The sequence below is a fragment of the Neoarthrinium moseri genome (assembly GCF_022829205.1).
Source record: "Neoarthrinium moseri strain CBS 164.80 chromosome Unknown scaffold7_Wmoseri_CBS_16480, whole genome shotgun sequence".
Lineage (NCBI taxonomy): Eukaryota > Fungi > Ascomycota > Sordariomycetes > Amphisphaeriales > Apiosporaceae > Neoarthrinium > Neoarthrinium moseri.
The window spans coordinates 273689-289362 of record NW_026055121.1 but is presented as its reverse complement, the minus strand read 5'-3'; the positions used below and the strand labels follow the sequence as shown (position 1 = coordinate 289362).

The 15674-nt window shown below is 54.4% G+C and overlaps 5 protein-coding genes across 5 annotated transcripts; 3 read left to right on the top strand and 2 right to left on the bottom strand.

Moving 5' to 3' along the window:
• Positions 1-496: 496 nt before the first annotated feature.
• Positions 497-2061, top strand: JN550_003024 (uncharacterized protein; the record flags this gene model as incomplete). The annotated part of the gene is made up of 5 exons (XM_049314382.1): positions 497-790; positions 840-943; positions 1139-1577; positions 1651-1739; positions 1797-2061. 5 exons carry the CDS (start codon positions 497-499, stop codon positions 2059-2061), a joined length of 1191 nt encoding a protein of 396 aa, XP_049174859.1.
• Positions 2062-7112: 5051 nt separating this feature from the next.
• JN550_003023 (uncharacterized protein) lies at positions 7113-10409 on the top strand (the record flags this gene model as incomplete). The annotated part of the gene is made up of 5 exons (XM_049314381.1): positions 7113-7712; positions 7766-8311; positions 8368-8610; positions 8677-8860; positions 8911-10409. The coding sequence occupies 5 exons, from the start codon at positions 7113-7115 to the stop codon at positions 10407-10409; spliced, it is 3072 nt and encodes a 1023-aa protein (XP_049174858.1).
• Positions 10410-11680: 1271 nt separating this feature from the next.
• Positions 11681-12429, top strand: JN550_003022 (uncharacterized protein; the record flags this gene model as incomplete). Its single annotated transcript, XM_049314380.1, has 3 exons — positions 11681-11840; positions 12027-12236; positions 12293-12429. The coding sequence occupies 3 exons, from the start codon at positions 11681-11683 to the stop codon at positions 12427-12429; spliced, it is 507 nt and encodes a 168-aa protein (XP_049174857.1).
• Positions 12430-12891: 462 nt separating this feature from the next.
• Positions 12892-13809, bottom strand: JN550_003021 (uncharacterized protein; the record flags this gene model as incomplete). Its single annotated transcript, XM_049314379.1, has 1 exon — positions 12892-13809. The coding sequence occupies one exon, from the start codon at positions 13807-13809 to the stop codon at positions 12892-12894; it is 918 nt and encodes a 305-aa protein (XP_049174856.1).
• A 442-nt stretch (positions 13810-14251) lies between these two features.
• Positions 14252-15622, bottom strand: JN550_003020 (uncharacterized protein; the record flags this gene model as incomplete). The annotated part of the gene is made up of 1 exon (XM_049314378.1): positions 14252-15622. One exon carries the CDS (start codon positions 15620-15622, stop codon positions 14252-14254), a length of 1371 nt encoding a protein of 456 aa, XP_049174855.1.
• Positions 15623-15674: the final 52 nt, after the last annotated feature.

Here is a 15674-nt window from a genome sequence, read left to right as displayed (position 1 = left end):
ATTTGCAGCTTAAAGTAGAGTAAGCCAGCGGAACAACATGGCCCCGCTCCATAGCTCTAAGGACTACTGGGTGTTTACCATCATGCGTTAATCACAAATCTGTGCGTATCTTCTTCGCCGCATGCTCCGCCACCCGTACACTGCAGCTTGAGATTGGTCTGAGGTGCGAGTGGGATGATGCTGGCGTCACAAATCCTAAGTTACGGCACCCGTACAACCAGTTTGAGCAAAAGTTGTATCCAATCAACAACCATCAAGCATAGCGCGGTGGCGGTGTCTCTTGTGGTACATGAAGAACACAGCCTCCTCTCGCCTGCTGAAGATGGCTTCCATCGATGACTTCCGGCTTCTATCGAAGGTCATTTAAGCAACTTCCAAGAAATTTGTTCAACAAGATGCCACTAATCTTCCAGAGGCCAAATAGTTGTGTATTCGTTCTAAGCCTGAAACTACCTCGCCCATCAATGAACATTGAAGAAGCGTCATCGTGGAGGACATGGCGACAAGATTCTTTGCTAATGCTGATGGAGCGTCCAGTTCCCCCTTCAACCTTTCCATGCCCGGAGGTCTCATCAAAATAACAGGAGCTGCAGCCATTTCAATCGATAAACATGGAGCTTTCCACCTGAGTGGCAACGAGGTGCAGTGGGATGGCCGAGGTAGCACTACCGTGGAGAAACCAATTCTCCAGGAAAGGATGCAGGTAATGCCATGGATATCTTCCAATGACACAAAATCCACGGGCAGAGGGTTTACGACTGTCACACAACGACGACTAGGATGTCGAAGCGTAAGTTGTTTTCCGGATTCAAGAGGTTCTCCACTGATAAGAAATACAGGCCAGAATTGTCCCCGAGGGCCCTGTGACTTATGCTCCCCGGATTTCCGTAAGAAACGATGGCGTAAGGACGCAGCTTGTGCAGATCGCTCGCATCTTTGTGAGGTTTGAAAATTATCTGGCCGAATTTTTCCAGAGTTTTGGAAGGCTCTTTCAAGCATCCGAAATAGACTCTTGTCTCAGAGGAATACGTGGAGCGGTCGCAAAAAGACAGAATAGAGCTCTTAGCTGCGCTAATACGGGAGAATTTGGAAGGTTCTGCGCGGCAACTTTCAGAGATTGGTCTGACCTTACAGCCAGGAAGAAACCGACAAGATTCCACCCGATTTTCCGTGATGATGAAGAGTATCTGTGGTACCTTCAAGAAGGATACGAGGTTCTCTACTGGGACGTAATCATGGACATTTTTCATAACTTACGCGTAGACCTACTCGGGGACACGCACGCCGAAATGATGATGAACACGATCAGGAGTACTTTGGTCTTCGTCACCGCGAAGCAGCATAGCCTTCTTCAAACCGGATATTTGGCGGGCTCTTCATGTACAGACGATCTGGGTCTGCTCATAGATGCAATCGACCGGCGAACTCGTTTCCTCGCCCGCATCTTACGGGCTAACTCACCGGACCCTGCAGATCTGGATCTGATCTTGTCTATTATTACGACGACAAAATGCAAGTTGGACGAGGATCTGGACGCAGGCCCCCAAGAAGAACCGATGAGACTGAGCTCCAAGGAAGTAAGTCACTTTTGTGGTTGAATGCCTCAAAACAAGAACACGGAATCTACCATAGAGTCTAATTCTGCTCCAGAGTACCTGGTACTGGATATTCGCACTTTTCATCGCCTCGATCCTAGGCGCATTCATTCCCGGCTCTATTGGCTTTGCGAAGAATTGGTTGTGAGAAGATATAGGCAGAAGCGATGACGCCGACTTCTTGTATCTTATCCAAGGCAGCATCGTGTCGACGTTCGGCAACCTAGCTATGCTGATGCTGTTCGAGAGATCCGAACTCGCCAGTCCCTATAGGTCGGTGTGGATCACAGTTGCCATCGGGACAATATGCAACATTGTCTCCGTTATTGTCTATCCACAGTTCATGAAAGGCTGGAGCGCCATCTTCGCTTTAATAGGCACAGTCTTTTCGGCATCTTGCGTCGTAATCACAACTTATACAGCGGCACTTGAGCGGAGAAAAGAAGAAAAGCCCAAGAAGGATTGAGTATTGTGCAACAGTGAGCTACAGTGCCTCAGAGTCGCTACTGGGGCAATATATTACCCAGCTCTCGTGACGCCGTCGTTTTCTATAGAGAACATCTCTTTCTGTCAATACAGTTTGGTAGAGAGGGTATGGCATAGACTGTCAAACCGTTCTTCGAGGATAGATTGAGATGCATGTACCATCTCTCCTTTTTAGGCTTTTTCCAGTCCGACCATAATTCGACAGTTCGTTAAATTTGTAAACGAAGAAAAATATCAATTGAAGCAGGGAGAGGCAATGATGCTAAGCAACAGACTGCCTGCTTGTGTTAATTTCGAACTTAGTACTGGGATCCTTGTGCTGTTGTTTCTTCCAGTAGAGAGCATAGTGCCACTGACACACCTCTGAATAGGCCAGGTTATAGCTGAAGGAGGTGATCAGGGGGTCGGGTTGGTGACATACTCAGTGTAACTGTTATCTGCAGGGAAGACTACGTGTGCCTATATACTGATGCGGGATTTGTCATCCTGTTATGACCAATCTACTTGGAAATGACCATAGGCCAAACCGAAATCAGGCCAAAGCTATCAAAGAGCTAATCCACAGTGTTGTCTCTCATATATGATACGTGGGGGACTCCACTGCCTGGGTCTAACATGTGATAAAAGTCCTTGACTCCAGGTTGAACTGGCTCGAGGGGAGAAGAGAAGGATGAAGACGGCACGACTTATCCTTTACTTTAACAAGTTTACTTCGGTCATGACTCCCGCTTCCAGGCCGGAGTTGACAGAGATGCGACTAGATACTCACACCGAGATGTACCGAATGCTAGATCGGAAGTTTATGCAAACAGCTTCAACAGGGATACCGTGGCACACCCAAGCTCATGTTAGCTTCAGAATACTTCCAGAAGGCTGTCCATCCCTAGGACCCCTGAGGGCATGACGCAGGGCTCTGGTCCTCTTGGCGCCACCGGAGAATGTGCAAGAAGCAGTTATGTTGGCGAGCTGACCTGTTTGAAGTACCGCGAGTGCACACACTCTGCCGTGGGGGCCCGCCCGGCTCTTCAATGCGGCCGTCATGCGACCGCATGATCATGCAAGAAGTCGAGCGTCTACAGTAGCGGGGTTGGCCACAGACGATGGATAAGGCCGAGACACTGCTGGTCACGATTGGGGGAACGCAAGCGACATGTACAACACGCAAAATAGAACATACTGCGTGGCCACTCACACTCTCTGGATACATGTTCCTGGGCAGTGAAATCTGGAGGCGTCTAGGTTCCAACGACCGTTGGTTGGCGTGATGGTGGGATGTTGGCCATGGATGCAGATGGCGGGGTCGACAACCTACCTCGGATTGTGAGGGGTGGGACGGCTTGTCTCGTGCAACAGCACTGGGCAGGCCTGACTCGCATGAATGGCCGGTTTCAAGATGACGAGTCGGCACCCAAGGTCGATCCCTCGAGATGGGTGAGCATTGTTTGGTTTAGGCATGAAAGCTTAACAAGCTTGACCTCGGCGAGGATGCAGAGAAGCATCAAAGAACATTCTTAGTCCCCCCTCCCGTCCGAGCTGGTGCCAATCACGGGCTCATCCTTGCTACCTAACTGGTGCAGAAGACGAGTCGCAAGCGAGAGTTGGTCAGGGTCCCGGGCTAATCGCGTCTGGAAAATAATTGCCATTCGCTGGAGGGCACTTCTCAAAGCCTGCCTCCAATAGCTGCGCGACAACAGATTTGTATGTCATGCAGTGAGCGGTTGGATTTGATTACCCCAGAGGTCTCGTGGTAGCTGTCCAGAAAGGCGACATAGCGTAACGATGAAGCGAAGACTATCGTTTTCGGTGCTATAAGTCATTTACTGCCGATATCGTTTGGGCGTTCGAACCACCAGGGAGTGGGACCTCTCAACCGGTGGGAGGTTGGACACTATGAACCTCATGGACGTTGCTCAGGAAGGAGGGGAGGCCGGGGAGTAAAGTGGCTGAAAGTGAGTTCACAACGCCTCCAGGTCCCTCCATAACTTTGGAGGATGTTCGCGAATGAGTTGAAGGATGTCGAGTTGAGTTGAACGGCCTTACGGGATAGCTCCCTGGTTTGAAGACTGGTTGATGGTAGGCTCAGTAATAGTTTCCCACTTCGAGCCCGACTAGCAGGGAGACTTGCGTGCTGCTAGCTCAAACTCTGATATTCTTAGTTGACCCATGCCAGAACCCCTATTGTAGAATTGCTTGATTTTCCAACGCTGCGACGAGAAAGGCAAGGATTAACTTGGCAATACAGGACCATGTCTGTGAAGAATGAAGGAGAGGAAGATCGTCGACCGCCATTTGCCAATGTCATGACCCTATCGACAACGTACTGGACTGGGCGGAACAGCATTACAGCGATACGATGCACTCTGGGCGATATTAACCATTCTGCCTTTTGTGCTGCATCTCTGCCCATTTGCTCTTGGACCGGTGGTAGGCTCCAACCCCACTCAAGGCCGTGACAGGCCAATGGAGCTCAGACTTCAGGCGGCCCGGTAGGAGGAAGAACCCGTTGCGACTTGAAGTTGTTGGATTGATGGCTGATCGTCACAGCCCCAAAACTCAAAATATTGTGCCACAGGTTGACGGCACCAGCCCAAAGGAGTGCTTCAGGCTACTCGGCTCTTGCCAGCATGACCCGAAGAGCTGGGTAACGAGCTTTCGAGGCTACCGCCGTGCGTGTGTTGGGGTGTGTTGTAATTCCCTGGTGTATATGTGAAGACTTGCTGGGGACAGGTAGGGCGGTGACATTGAAGCTCAGACACCACCAGGGCGCCTGGGCAGCGGACTCCCCCGGTCCCACAGGGTAGTGAGGACCTGTCAATGCACACATACAGTTTCTGACCGGCCTAAACCCAAACCAACCCATCGGGCTGCCTGGATAGTTGGGAGTAGTTACACACTTTGACAAAGCACCGTGTTGGGGTCATGCTCTCGTCAGGGCTGTGGGCTGGCCAAAAGAATGTCGAACCCCAAGTGTGCTGGGTGTGGAGGAGAGCCAGCTGCCGTATTCGTCGACAGCCAGCGCCTGTGGGAGGGAGTGCTGGATAGTGGATGTATGCTGGTGTGTCAATTGTACCCAACATCTGGCATTGGCTGGCTACGGCGATCATGGCCGGTTTTTGGGTTGTCGAGGCTGTCGAGGGCGAGCGTCGGACGGGTGGCCGGTTCAGGGATAGCGCAAGGACTCGCTAATTTGAAACAACTGTAGGGCTCCATCACAATCAATGCCCAAAAATGCGAGCAGCCTCTGGTGCCTCACTTCCTCTCCCCCCCTAGCGCCCGGGGGTCCAGGGGCCAGTCTGCCAGTGGGCAGATACACTGTGCGCTTGAGACTGTGACTTGCAGGATCGTCGAGGACAGGACCACGTGAATGGGGCATGACCAGCCAGCGCGCGCACCTGAACAGCGGCACCGTTGTCGAGACTGTCCAATGTATGATTCGGCGGCATAGCTGTCCATCTTGCCAGCAGGCAGCCTCGTGATCGGGCATGGACTCCGGCCGCCAATGCGGAATCACGGCACACGACGTCGTACCAGTTGTGTTGGCCAGTGGGCAGAGACAACAGCCGGCCTGGCCCGCCGTCAGATGCTGTGTCGGTCGTGCGCTCCATCTTGCTTGAAGGACTGGAGTGTGTGGATTGTACGGCAACTTATTATAGTCATACTGGACTTTAAGGTAACTCTGGCGGGTTGGCCAGGGTGTTGGTGCAGAAGAAGCCCACTGTCGACGTTATTCGAGCCCGCAAGGCTTACAGGGGTCTCCCTCTTCTGCGTCCCCTTCTCCCGCCTGCAGCCCAGTAGCAGCAGCAGCAGCAGCAGCAGCAGTAGCAGACAGAGCTGCTGGCAAGGCAGGTTGGCTGGGCTTCCATCGCATTGTGTGTAAGGGTGACCGAGTGACGGAGCCTCTGTGTGTCGTGTAAGTTATACCCGGAGTTGGGTTCATCCAGGTCAAAGGTAGCCAAAGGTAGCCACGGGGGCAGGTCGCACAGTGCCAGGGATTTCCATTGTTACTGCTGGCGGTCGCCCACTTCTGGCTCCTTTGGCTGGCTGTGGGCTGCACCCGACCGGCAGAAAGGGGACTGGCGACACAAAGATACCTGCGTCCTGCTTCAACCTCACACATGCCTGCTTGGGAATCGGGAACCACCAGCCACAGCGACGAGACGAGACGAGACGAGACGGAGAGCCGGCCGTAGAAGCAGCTCCATCACCACCACCTCGCCCTCTCGCGAGATAGACCATCCTCTCCTCTCCTCTCTCCCCTCCCCTCCCCTCCATCGCCCCTCGCCCCATCCACCGCCAACGTGTACACCGCACCGCTCACCGCAGCCCGCAACCCGCAACCGCCCACTCTCCCAGCGACGGACTGCAATTGCTCCGCCCCATCGTGGAGTCGACCCGAGATTGGCCTCCTAACCGCCGCTCTCGGTGATGTTTCACGTCGCCCTATCGGCCTGACCCTCCGCAGAGAAATCAAATCTCCAGGCCCGTCGAACCCCACGGATACCCGACGCCTACGAGGGGCAGACCCAAAAGCAATCAAGCCATCCCTTCCGCCTCATCGCCGCCCACGCAGCCAGACCCGAAGCCAAGTCTAGCCACCCGCGCATCAACACGGTCCGGAGAGGGCACAGCCGCAACCACCAGGACGGCAGAGGAAAGCAATAGGGGTGCAAGGGACGCCGAACTCGATTCGAACGAGCCGGCACTTGGAACTGCGTCGGGCAAGCACCGCAGTGATTCGACCACGCCCGCGAAGGATCGATCCCTCGTCCGGTCCCTGCGACTCACAACCCGACGAGTGACGTTGACGGAAGCGACGAGGTCATAGTTGTTCCCACAACTCGACATCCAAAGAGACTCTCCAGCCGCCTCAACTCACCCCCGCCGACATCCCAACCCCACACACTTTGCCCGCAACCAGTCTCGATTCTACGACGACACGACCCCTCTATCCCCCGTCGGTGTGCTACCTCGTCGCGCGACCGTCAGCCCAAGCGATCTACCCGAGAAGAGTGACGGATGGGGTAGATAGTCATGTCGCATGCTCCAGCACTCCTCAGGACGAACACAGCGCCTGTGTTCCCCGCCGACAACAAATATGGCAGCATGTCTTCTGGTGTAGCCGGGCCCCGCGCAAGTCAGCTGTCCGGGTCCACCGTTTATGGCTCATCATCGAACCCGTCGATAGCCTCGTCATCCACAGTCTCGACGTTGATCGGCACTGGCAACGGCAGCGGCCCTGTTGTGGCAACCGCAAATATCATCAACCAGAAGGCGGACGCGTCGAGGTCCCTCTACCAAATATGTATCACGTTGAAACAAAGATTATCGCAGGTGCCGGGGTTCGATCAGTACCAGCAGCAGTTCGACGACCTGACTGCTAAGAGCGAAGGATCACCCGTAGAAGCTCTCTGGAACTTGCTGCGCACCGGTCATCCCCTGCTCACCGTCTATAATGCTCTGCAGCCCGAGACGCCACTCAGCGTGGAAGGTGCTGCAGGAAGTCCCGAGAAGGTCTCCAAGATCGCCATTTTCAGATTCGTCCAAAACTGCATGGCCCAGCTCAAGATCCCCGCCGCCGAGTGTTTTGTGATCAACGACCTAATGGGAAATGACACCACCGGATTTGTCAAGGTAGGACTCTGAGGACCTGGCTGTTGCAGCAGCTCTGACTAACTCTGCCTTAGGTGACTGCCGTGGTAAATTACGTCCTGGATCTCGCACAAAATCAAGGAAAGCTGTTAGAGCCTGCCCCGTCGAATGCCTTCCAAGAAGATGTGGCTGGCGCAGGGTCTCAGATGACCTACCGTGATCACATCATCAAAGAAATGGTCGACACGGAGCGGAAATACGTCCAAGATTTGGAAAACCTTCACGACTTGAAAAAGGCGTTGGAGCAAAAGGGTGCTATTCCCGGCGATATTGTGCACCAGATCTTCCTCAACATCAACGCCATCCTCGACTTCCAGAGACGCTTTCTCATCAAAGTGGAAACAACCAACTCGATGCCTCCAACTGCACAGCAATGGGGAGCGCCTTTCGCTCTGTACGAAGAGGCTTTCAACATCTACCAACCCTTCATTGCGAACCAGCGAAAAGCAGCGCAGGTTGCCAACCAAGTATTTGACAAGATCCAGGTGGTCCAGCATCCTGTCGCCTGCGATTTCAACACCTTGGATGGTTTCTTGCTGAAACCTATGCAAAGGCTCGTGAAGTACCCGCTACTTTTGAAAGTAAGTGTCTCGCATGAATACTATTGCACTGCAACCCGGCTAACTTCGGCCCATAGGATTTATTAAAGAAGACGGAGGATGTTACTATCAAGCAAGATCTGACAACGGGTATTGGTGCTGCAGAGCGTGTCCTCTCCAAGGCCAACGAGGCTGTCAACCGTGACCTTCTTGATGAAGCATTAGAAGACCTGATCAGAAGAGTCGATGACTGGAAAAATCACAGGGTGGAGCAATTCGGAAGACTATTGCTGCATGGCGTCTATACTGTGGTTACGGGGCGCAGCGACCAAGAGAAAGACGTAAGGCTACCTGTGAGAATCTTAGCCAACTTTCCTTGAACTGACATGACTGACCTTGCCACGCAGTACGAGATCTATCTGTTCGAGTGCATTCTCCTGTGCTGTAAGGAGGTACAGCCGAACAAGAACAAGGATAAGAAGGACAAGACCAAATCTCTACCCAAGGTCCGCAACAAGAACAACAAGCTTCAGTTGAAGGGGAGGATATTCATGACCAATGTGACTGAAGTCCTCTCCTTCGCCAAACCAGGTAAGGACATTGCTTGCCTTCCTAGGCGTCTGGCTAACCGATCTGTACAGGCTCATACACCGTTCAAATTTGGTGGAAGGGAGATCCCGGTGTCGAAAACTTTGTCATCAAGTTTACGAACGAAGAGATGATGAAGAAATGGGCGACTGGTCTGGACAACCAGCGAAAGACAAACACTCCGGCGGCTCCAGCAAGTCCCGAACAATCAGCACCTGATTTTGCCTGGATGCGTAACGCAGAGGGTCTCGAGAATCCTTACAAGCAACAGAACGAAAGCGATGAGGACGATGACGATAGTCAGGTGCCGCCAGGGCAGATGAGTTCCTCAAATGCCGGGTTCGGTGGGCAGTCAACCGGCGGGGTCATGACCCGTAACGCCTCCAGTACCAGCTTAAGAGCGCGCTCCGCGACGGGAGAGAGCACGCAGTCCTTGGCGGGCATTGCTAGAGCACCACCGCCACGCTTCCCCTTACCGGCACTTCCTGGGCAGCTCAGCTTGCAGACACAAGGGGTGCCTCTTCCTGGAGCGGGCTCGCCTGGCCCGCGCGGAGGGGACTCGTACTTCTCGCCGACAACAGAGTCGCCCGTCTCCACGAGGACGAGCACGGCCGGCAGCATGCAGTTCGCTTCTGGATATCCCTTCCCGAAGGCTGGAACACCACAGGGATGGGAAGATACCAATCGTTATACGGCGCCCGCAATGCCTCGTGCGCCGTCTCGGGATGGATCCTCCCCTGTGAACCAGTATACCATCAACGGAAGGAACCCACGTGGACCGTCAATGCCTGTCATGGCCTCGCAGCAGACTTTGGCGCAGCAACAAAGAAACCGGTCGTACAGCACACCAGACATCAACGGGCAAAACGTACAAAATGGACCTGGCCGCAGATCCAACAGCAGCACTCCTGTTCCGGCTGTACCGGGGATACCGGCGCATCTTCATGCCGCCCATGATCCTAATATCCCCCGATCGCAGAGCGGTTCGCCCATGCCGCAGGATATCCCTATACGAACCAGCACACAGAGCCCAGGAACCCAACGAGAACGCATGCATCAGTCTCAAGGATCGCTTGGTGGCCAGATGGGCCAGTTTCCAATGAAGCCATTGTATCCCGGACGATCGACGCCTGGGCCTGGTGCACAGGCTGGAGCACCACCACCGTTGCAGCTTGACAACAGGGCCGCCGTATCACCGGCGCTCGGGACTGCTACGAATCCGTTATTTAGCCCTCAGCCCGACTTGCCAACCCAGCTCAAGGTGAAGGTGAACTGCGACAGTGGCAACTACATAACGCTCGTCGTTGCCTTCAATATCACCTACCAATCCATGATCGACCGCATCGATGCTAAGCTCTCACGCTTCACTGACAGCTCAATTGGTAAGGGCAATTTGAAGCTGCGGTACCGTGATGAAGACGGTGACTTTGTCAACATCGAAAGCGACGAAGATATCCAGATCGCCTTCTTGGAGCACCGGGATGGTTCGAAGAACCAATACAACATGGGCGGCGTCGGAGAGATAGAACTCTTCTGCGTCGGCGACATGTAACGTTTCCTAGCATCGTACTCTGGGGAAGAGCTTACGAGGCAACTACAAGACACAATTGCATGGCGATGGGATATCGAGCGACCGGAACCTTCTGGGGCGGGAAACGCATCATTCATACATTTGCGACACATTGATCACGGCGTATACACTGCATAGACTACGCATCAGACTACATTGATACCACATTTCCTTTTCTTTGTTTTCGGCGGTCATTATCTATTTCGGAAGTAATGACAACGCTCGTTCTACGGCTACGATTCTTTGGACATACTATGATACCAGGCACTGGGAGCAAAGGTGGGCTGGGCCGACACTCTTTTCGACACCGCAAGGGGTTTTTCTTCACTCCAATTTTTTCTTCTTTCGCGATTTGTGAACGTGATTGTCAAGCGTTCATCATGGATATAGAATGGGACGACACGTTCCCAAATGGCTTCCTTGGATTAGTGGGAAAGAGATAGGTTGCTGGAGAACAGCATATTTCGATCCCGACAAAGATTTCGCTCTTAATGTAAGCCCCCAAAGGCTTTTGATACCTCCAGAGCAGCCGGCGCCGCCGACCTCTATCTTAGCGTCAATAAGATTTCTGGGATTGAGTTATCGCGAGCGCAACGGGAAGACTAGCTTGTGAGGGCCAATCGCGGCTGCGACGAAGGCAAGGTAACAAAACATTGCCTTCCACAGCGATGCAGTCGTGGGCGATTTGAAGACGGGCATAATGATGCATGTGGACGAACGTCTGCAATAGCCTGGGTCGTTTGTGGGGAGGGGAGTCATATATAGGGTAGGATTGCGAAATCTATATCATGGATTCCACCGTTCACTTTCTGGAACTATTTCTGCTACTTGCATGCCACTTGCCCTGGAATCCGTTTCCGGGCTCCCGTCCCAGAGGCCAGGGTGCGTGTGATAGATTGGCCTCCACGGGGGATCCCCTCCGCGTTCTACCAGTTTTGGACGATTGGTGCATTCCGGTAAACCCTTTACTCACGCTCCGTCACCTTCCGGCACAGCGACGGGAGATACGCAATAGCGCTCTCCAGAATGTGAAACTCGATGGCTTGCTGATAGGGCGTACAAATTCCATCCGCAACAGCGACGAGAGACTGCATGTATATCTGACGTCCCGACTTTGTAACCACTGTTTGACTTACACAGCCGTCTGCTACTACCAAGAAAACTTGGACCGAAAACCTGTCGCTCGAAGTTGAGGCGCAACTAGATCTCATCTCTCGACGCTCAGCCACGGGCTTGGAAGAAGAACGTGCGAGATGCGCTCGGCATTTGTGGTGGCCGCCGCTGCGGCGCTGGCCGTGGCCGCGCCGACGGCACACGAAGATCCCGCGCGAGTGAGAAGGGCGAAACCGGAGCAGATCCGCTCCGTGTCGGATCCCATCTACCACTACTATCTGCAGCGGTACCCGAAAGACCGTACGTGAACCCCTCTCCTTCGCACCGGGGAGCCTGAGTGGCCCGAGCAAGCGGTGGTACAAGACGGACGTGAATAGAAAACAAATGAGCTCGACAAAAAGGGGCAAAGTGAGGGAGACAAATACGGGGGAAGTGGAAGAGTTTGGTCGTTCGCTTCGTGAGCTGACGTGGCCATCAACAAAACAGCCACCATTGCCGTCATGGGGCCTGTGGCCACGAGCGAGTACTTCAACATCGGCGGCTCGATCCAGAGCACCAACTCGAGCGCGTTCCTGAACATCGGCGCCGACACCACCAGCTACAAGACGCTGACGTTCGGCACCGCGGCCAGCACGACGGCCTGGGCCCTCGAGGGCGACACCATCATCACGGGCACGAGCAGCTCGTGGGGGAGGCGTGAGTCTTTTTTTTATTTTGACTTGTCTGATCTCGTGCCGTTTCCTTGCGTGTAGAAGACATGGTGAGGCGCCTCGCTGACTTGGCCTGGGCGCATCTCAGAACTCAACTTCCTGGCCTGCCAGCTCGATGGCAGCTACTGGCAGGTCTACCTACAGACCGGCAGCGCCACGCCGAGCGGCAAGACGTGTAGCAACTACCAGACATTGCACTTGCCTTGTCTTTGCTGAAAGGGGGAGTGGTAGGCATTTGGTGGCGGAGGGAACGAAGTTTTGCTTGTGTAGAATGAGCAACTGCTACAGTAACATGGTAGTTGAACCAACCCAAGTAACTCCGGTGAATGATCGCGGATATGTGATCCTTGAGCCTGTCGAGAGTCCCCAACTGCAAGCTTCTACTAGTTCAGCCCAGCACCTGGACAATACGGCACTTCTTAGATCTAGGAACCCAGGATCTAGTACGACAAACAATAGGTCTCAACATGGTGAAGCCACGATGGTAGGATCGTAATTGTTGTTTTTCGCTCTTTCTAGATTTGTACAAGATTATACACAGATTTCCCCCTGGGAGGCCTTTGGTATGGAAATGCCGCCCCCGGGATGCGAACCAAGAACGCCGGGCCGTCACCTGAGGTCTGCCCCCCAAGTCTCTGGCCTTATATGTTTGTGGTAGTGTACACTGTCAAGGGTGACATGGTGGGTCGGGGGCTTTCGCAGATGCTTGTTGTGTAGGCCGGATTGCGTTCTGTCATATCCCCCTTGGTCGTGCGTTCGTGCATCGCCCATCCCATCCCGTCCACTCCCTCGTGATATCCTCGTCCTGCTCTCCTGAAGATGATTTTGCCTAGTGAGGCCCGCGCAATCCGTTGCACCTCGTCGTCTACGGCTTCTTCACGCCAGCAACTCTCGACTGGAATCTCGACAAGTGATAGTTGATCTCGCTTCTCTTGGCAGGCGGCGGTTGTGGTCCGTCCATGCAGGCTCGCAGTGCCGACTCCATCTGGGCGCATCCGGCCGTGCTGTATCCGGAGGATGCCCAGCAAGCTGTATGTGGTTCGAGGGTCAGCGGGTGTCTCTTTCTTCAGGCCCGACCCCAAGAATGGAGAGAGAGCTAGAATAGGGGGCAACGGGACGACGTACCCAGCACGGAAGACATGATGGCCATACACGGCCGGTCGCCCTGGCGGTTCGGGTTCTTGACGCGCAGCACCTTGAGCGGTGGCAGGCGGATCGGCTTCGCTGTGCCCGTCATCGCTGCGGAATCGACTCGACGACGAAGAACACTGGGGTCGGGTCTGGCGGGGGAGGGTGCTTGCGATGAGATTTGCTCTGCGCTTCGCTCGCTCGTCGGCAATGCGTGCGTAGCTTGCTGTCGCTGCCCGGAAAATTTCTAGCTCCAGGCGGAATTGAGCAGGGCGACTGGGCCGCACGGCGGGCTGCGTAGGTCCGGTGTGGTCTGTGCGCCCGGAGCCGACATGGACAGACACCCCCTGAAGCAGAGCCCCTTTATACAGAAGGGAGCACTGGCTCCCCAAACCACCAAGGCTAGAGCAAGCATGCACAGTCCACTGCATATTGTTTGCTGGGCATGGCGTCGGGTTTTCGAGATATTTCAGGCTGGAGTCACACGCTATCTCTATCTAGTATTGCAGAACTGGCCAGCCCGGTTGAATCACGGGCAGCTTCTAATTGTTAGAAGAATTGAGGCAAGATAGGAGAGCTAACCCATGCTCGTTTAATTGACCACGTAGCCCAGGTTGATGAGCTGTTCTCATATTTCATGGCAGCCGCTTTGAAGCCGTGACGCTCCAATCCGTCGTCGCGATTTTGGGGGGTGGTACATATTTCGGTGTTTCTGGCCTGTCGCCTCAACCAGTTCTAGTGCCCAATGACGCTTTTCAGCAACCAAAAAGACAGCAACGCACCGTTTCCTCTGGCACAAGTCTTTGAACTGGACTGTTGTCTGGACCAGTCCGAGGTCTGACAGTGAGAATTCTTCGATGGCCGCTACCGTCATTATTCCTCGCCCTCCTCGCCAGGTTCACCATCGGCGGCCTCATCGTCGTCCATTTCCTCATCGCCTGCCCCATCTTCATCTTCTTCGTCGTCATCGTCATCATCGTCATCCGAATCTGAGCCAGAGCCTTCGCTTTCTCCCTCGGAACCGGGATCGTAATCCTCTTCGTCTTCGTCTTCCTCGTCCTCGAGCTGCTGTTCGGCACGCTGCAACTCGGTGAGGCCGTCATCCTCAGCATCTCCGTTCGCATCTCCGTTCGCCGCATCGCCCTTCTTGCCCTTGGCGTTCTCGGCCAGCTCCTTCTTGGCTTTGCGCTGGTCTGCCAGACTTCTATCCTGGAGACCCTTCCGCATCACGTAGTTTTCGTTGATCCCTCCGTAATCCTCCTGGTCCAGCATGGAGAACTCAACCTCCTCCGTAGCCTCGGCGTCGCCCCCCTCGTTCGTGAACACCTCTACCACCATGTTGAACGTCCGCTGTAGCACGCTCGTGTAGCTGATTGCCGTAATGCGATCTATAGGTATGAACAACAGCGGCTTCTTGAAGCCCCACAGGATGCCGTTCTCGAGGAAAAACAGGTAGCCATCCTTAGACCCTCTGTGAGCTGCGACGTGGACAGCCTTGTCCTTGGGCCGGTGTGCCTGCCGGATGACGCTGTGAAACTTGGCAGGGTCGGCGGCGGTAATCTGCACATTCTGGGACGCTGCCTGCAGGCACTTATTGATGGCCCAGTGGAACAGTGTGCTGTAGGTGTCTGCCACCGCAGATGCGGCGGCCGCATTCGGGCCACCGATTGATCCAGGTTTGGGGGCGCTGGCCGGGATGGTGAAGACGAGAGGCTCGGCCTCGGCTGGTGCGGCGTTCTTGGACAGCGCGGAGAGCGCAGAGCCGCGCGGAAGAAGGATGTAGTTGAATTGAACCTGCGCCTTCTCGGGCACGGGGAGGTAGAAGGCGTGCTCGATGTCTTTCCAGGCGTATGTGATGCCTTGTAAGGGGGCGGTCGTATTCGGCGCTCTCGCATATATGTGCTGCGCCGTGAAACACAAGTCGAATTTTTTACGTTGCGGGATCGAGACCGAGATGTCCTTGATCTCTAATAGGGTCTTCTCGCTTGCGACGTCGACGGGCTCGGAGCTAGTCGAAGCACCATTGGGCGCAGGGCTATTCTTGCTGGGTTCGATATCGACTCGTCGGCGCTTGAGTGATGGTTCTGAGGCTGAGCCGCCAGTCTGCTCTTGAATGAAGCTGGCAATGTTGTTGAAGAGCTTTATGCGGGCTGGCGAATCGGCAGCCTTTCGGATATCTTGCAGGATGTCGGGTCTCGAGGCAAAGACGGCGCCGAGTGTCTCGGTGTCTAGTCCGTTCGACATGGTGACGAATGGTTCCCAGGATGGCTTGGTCTTGGGAAGCTGCTCATCCGTC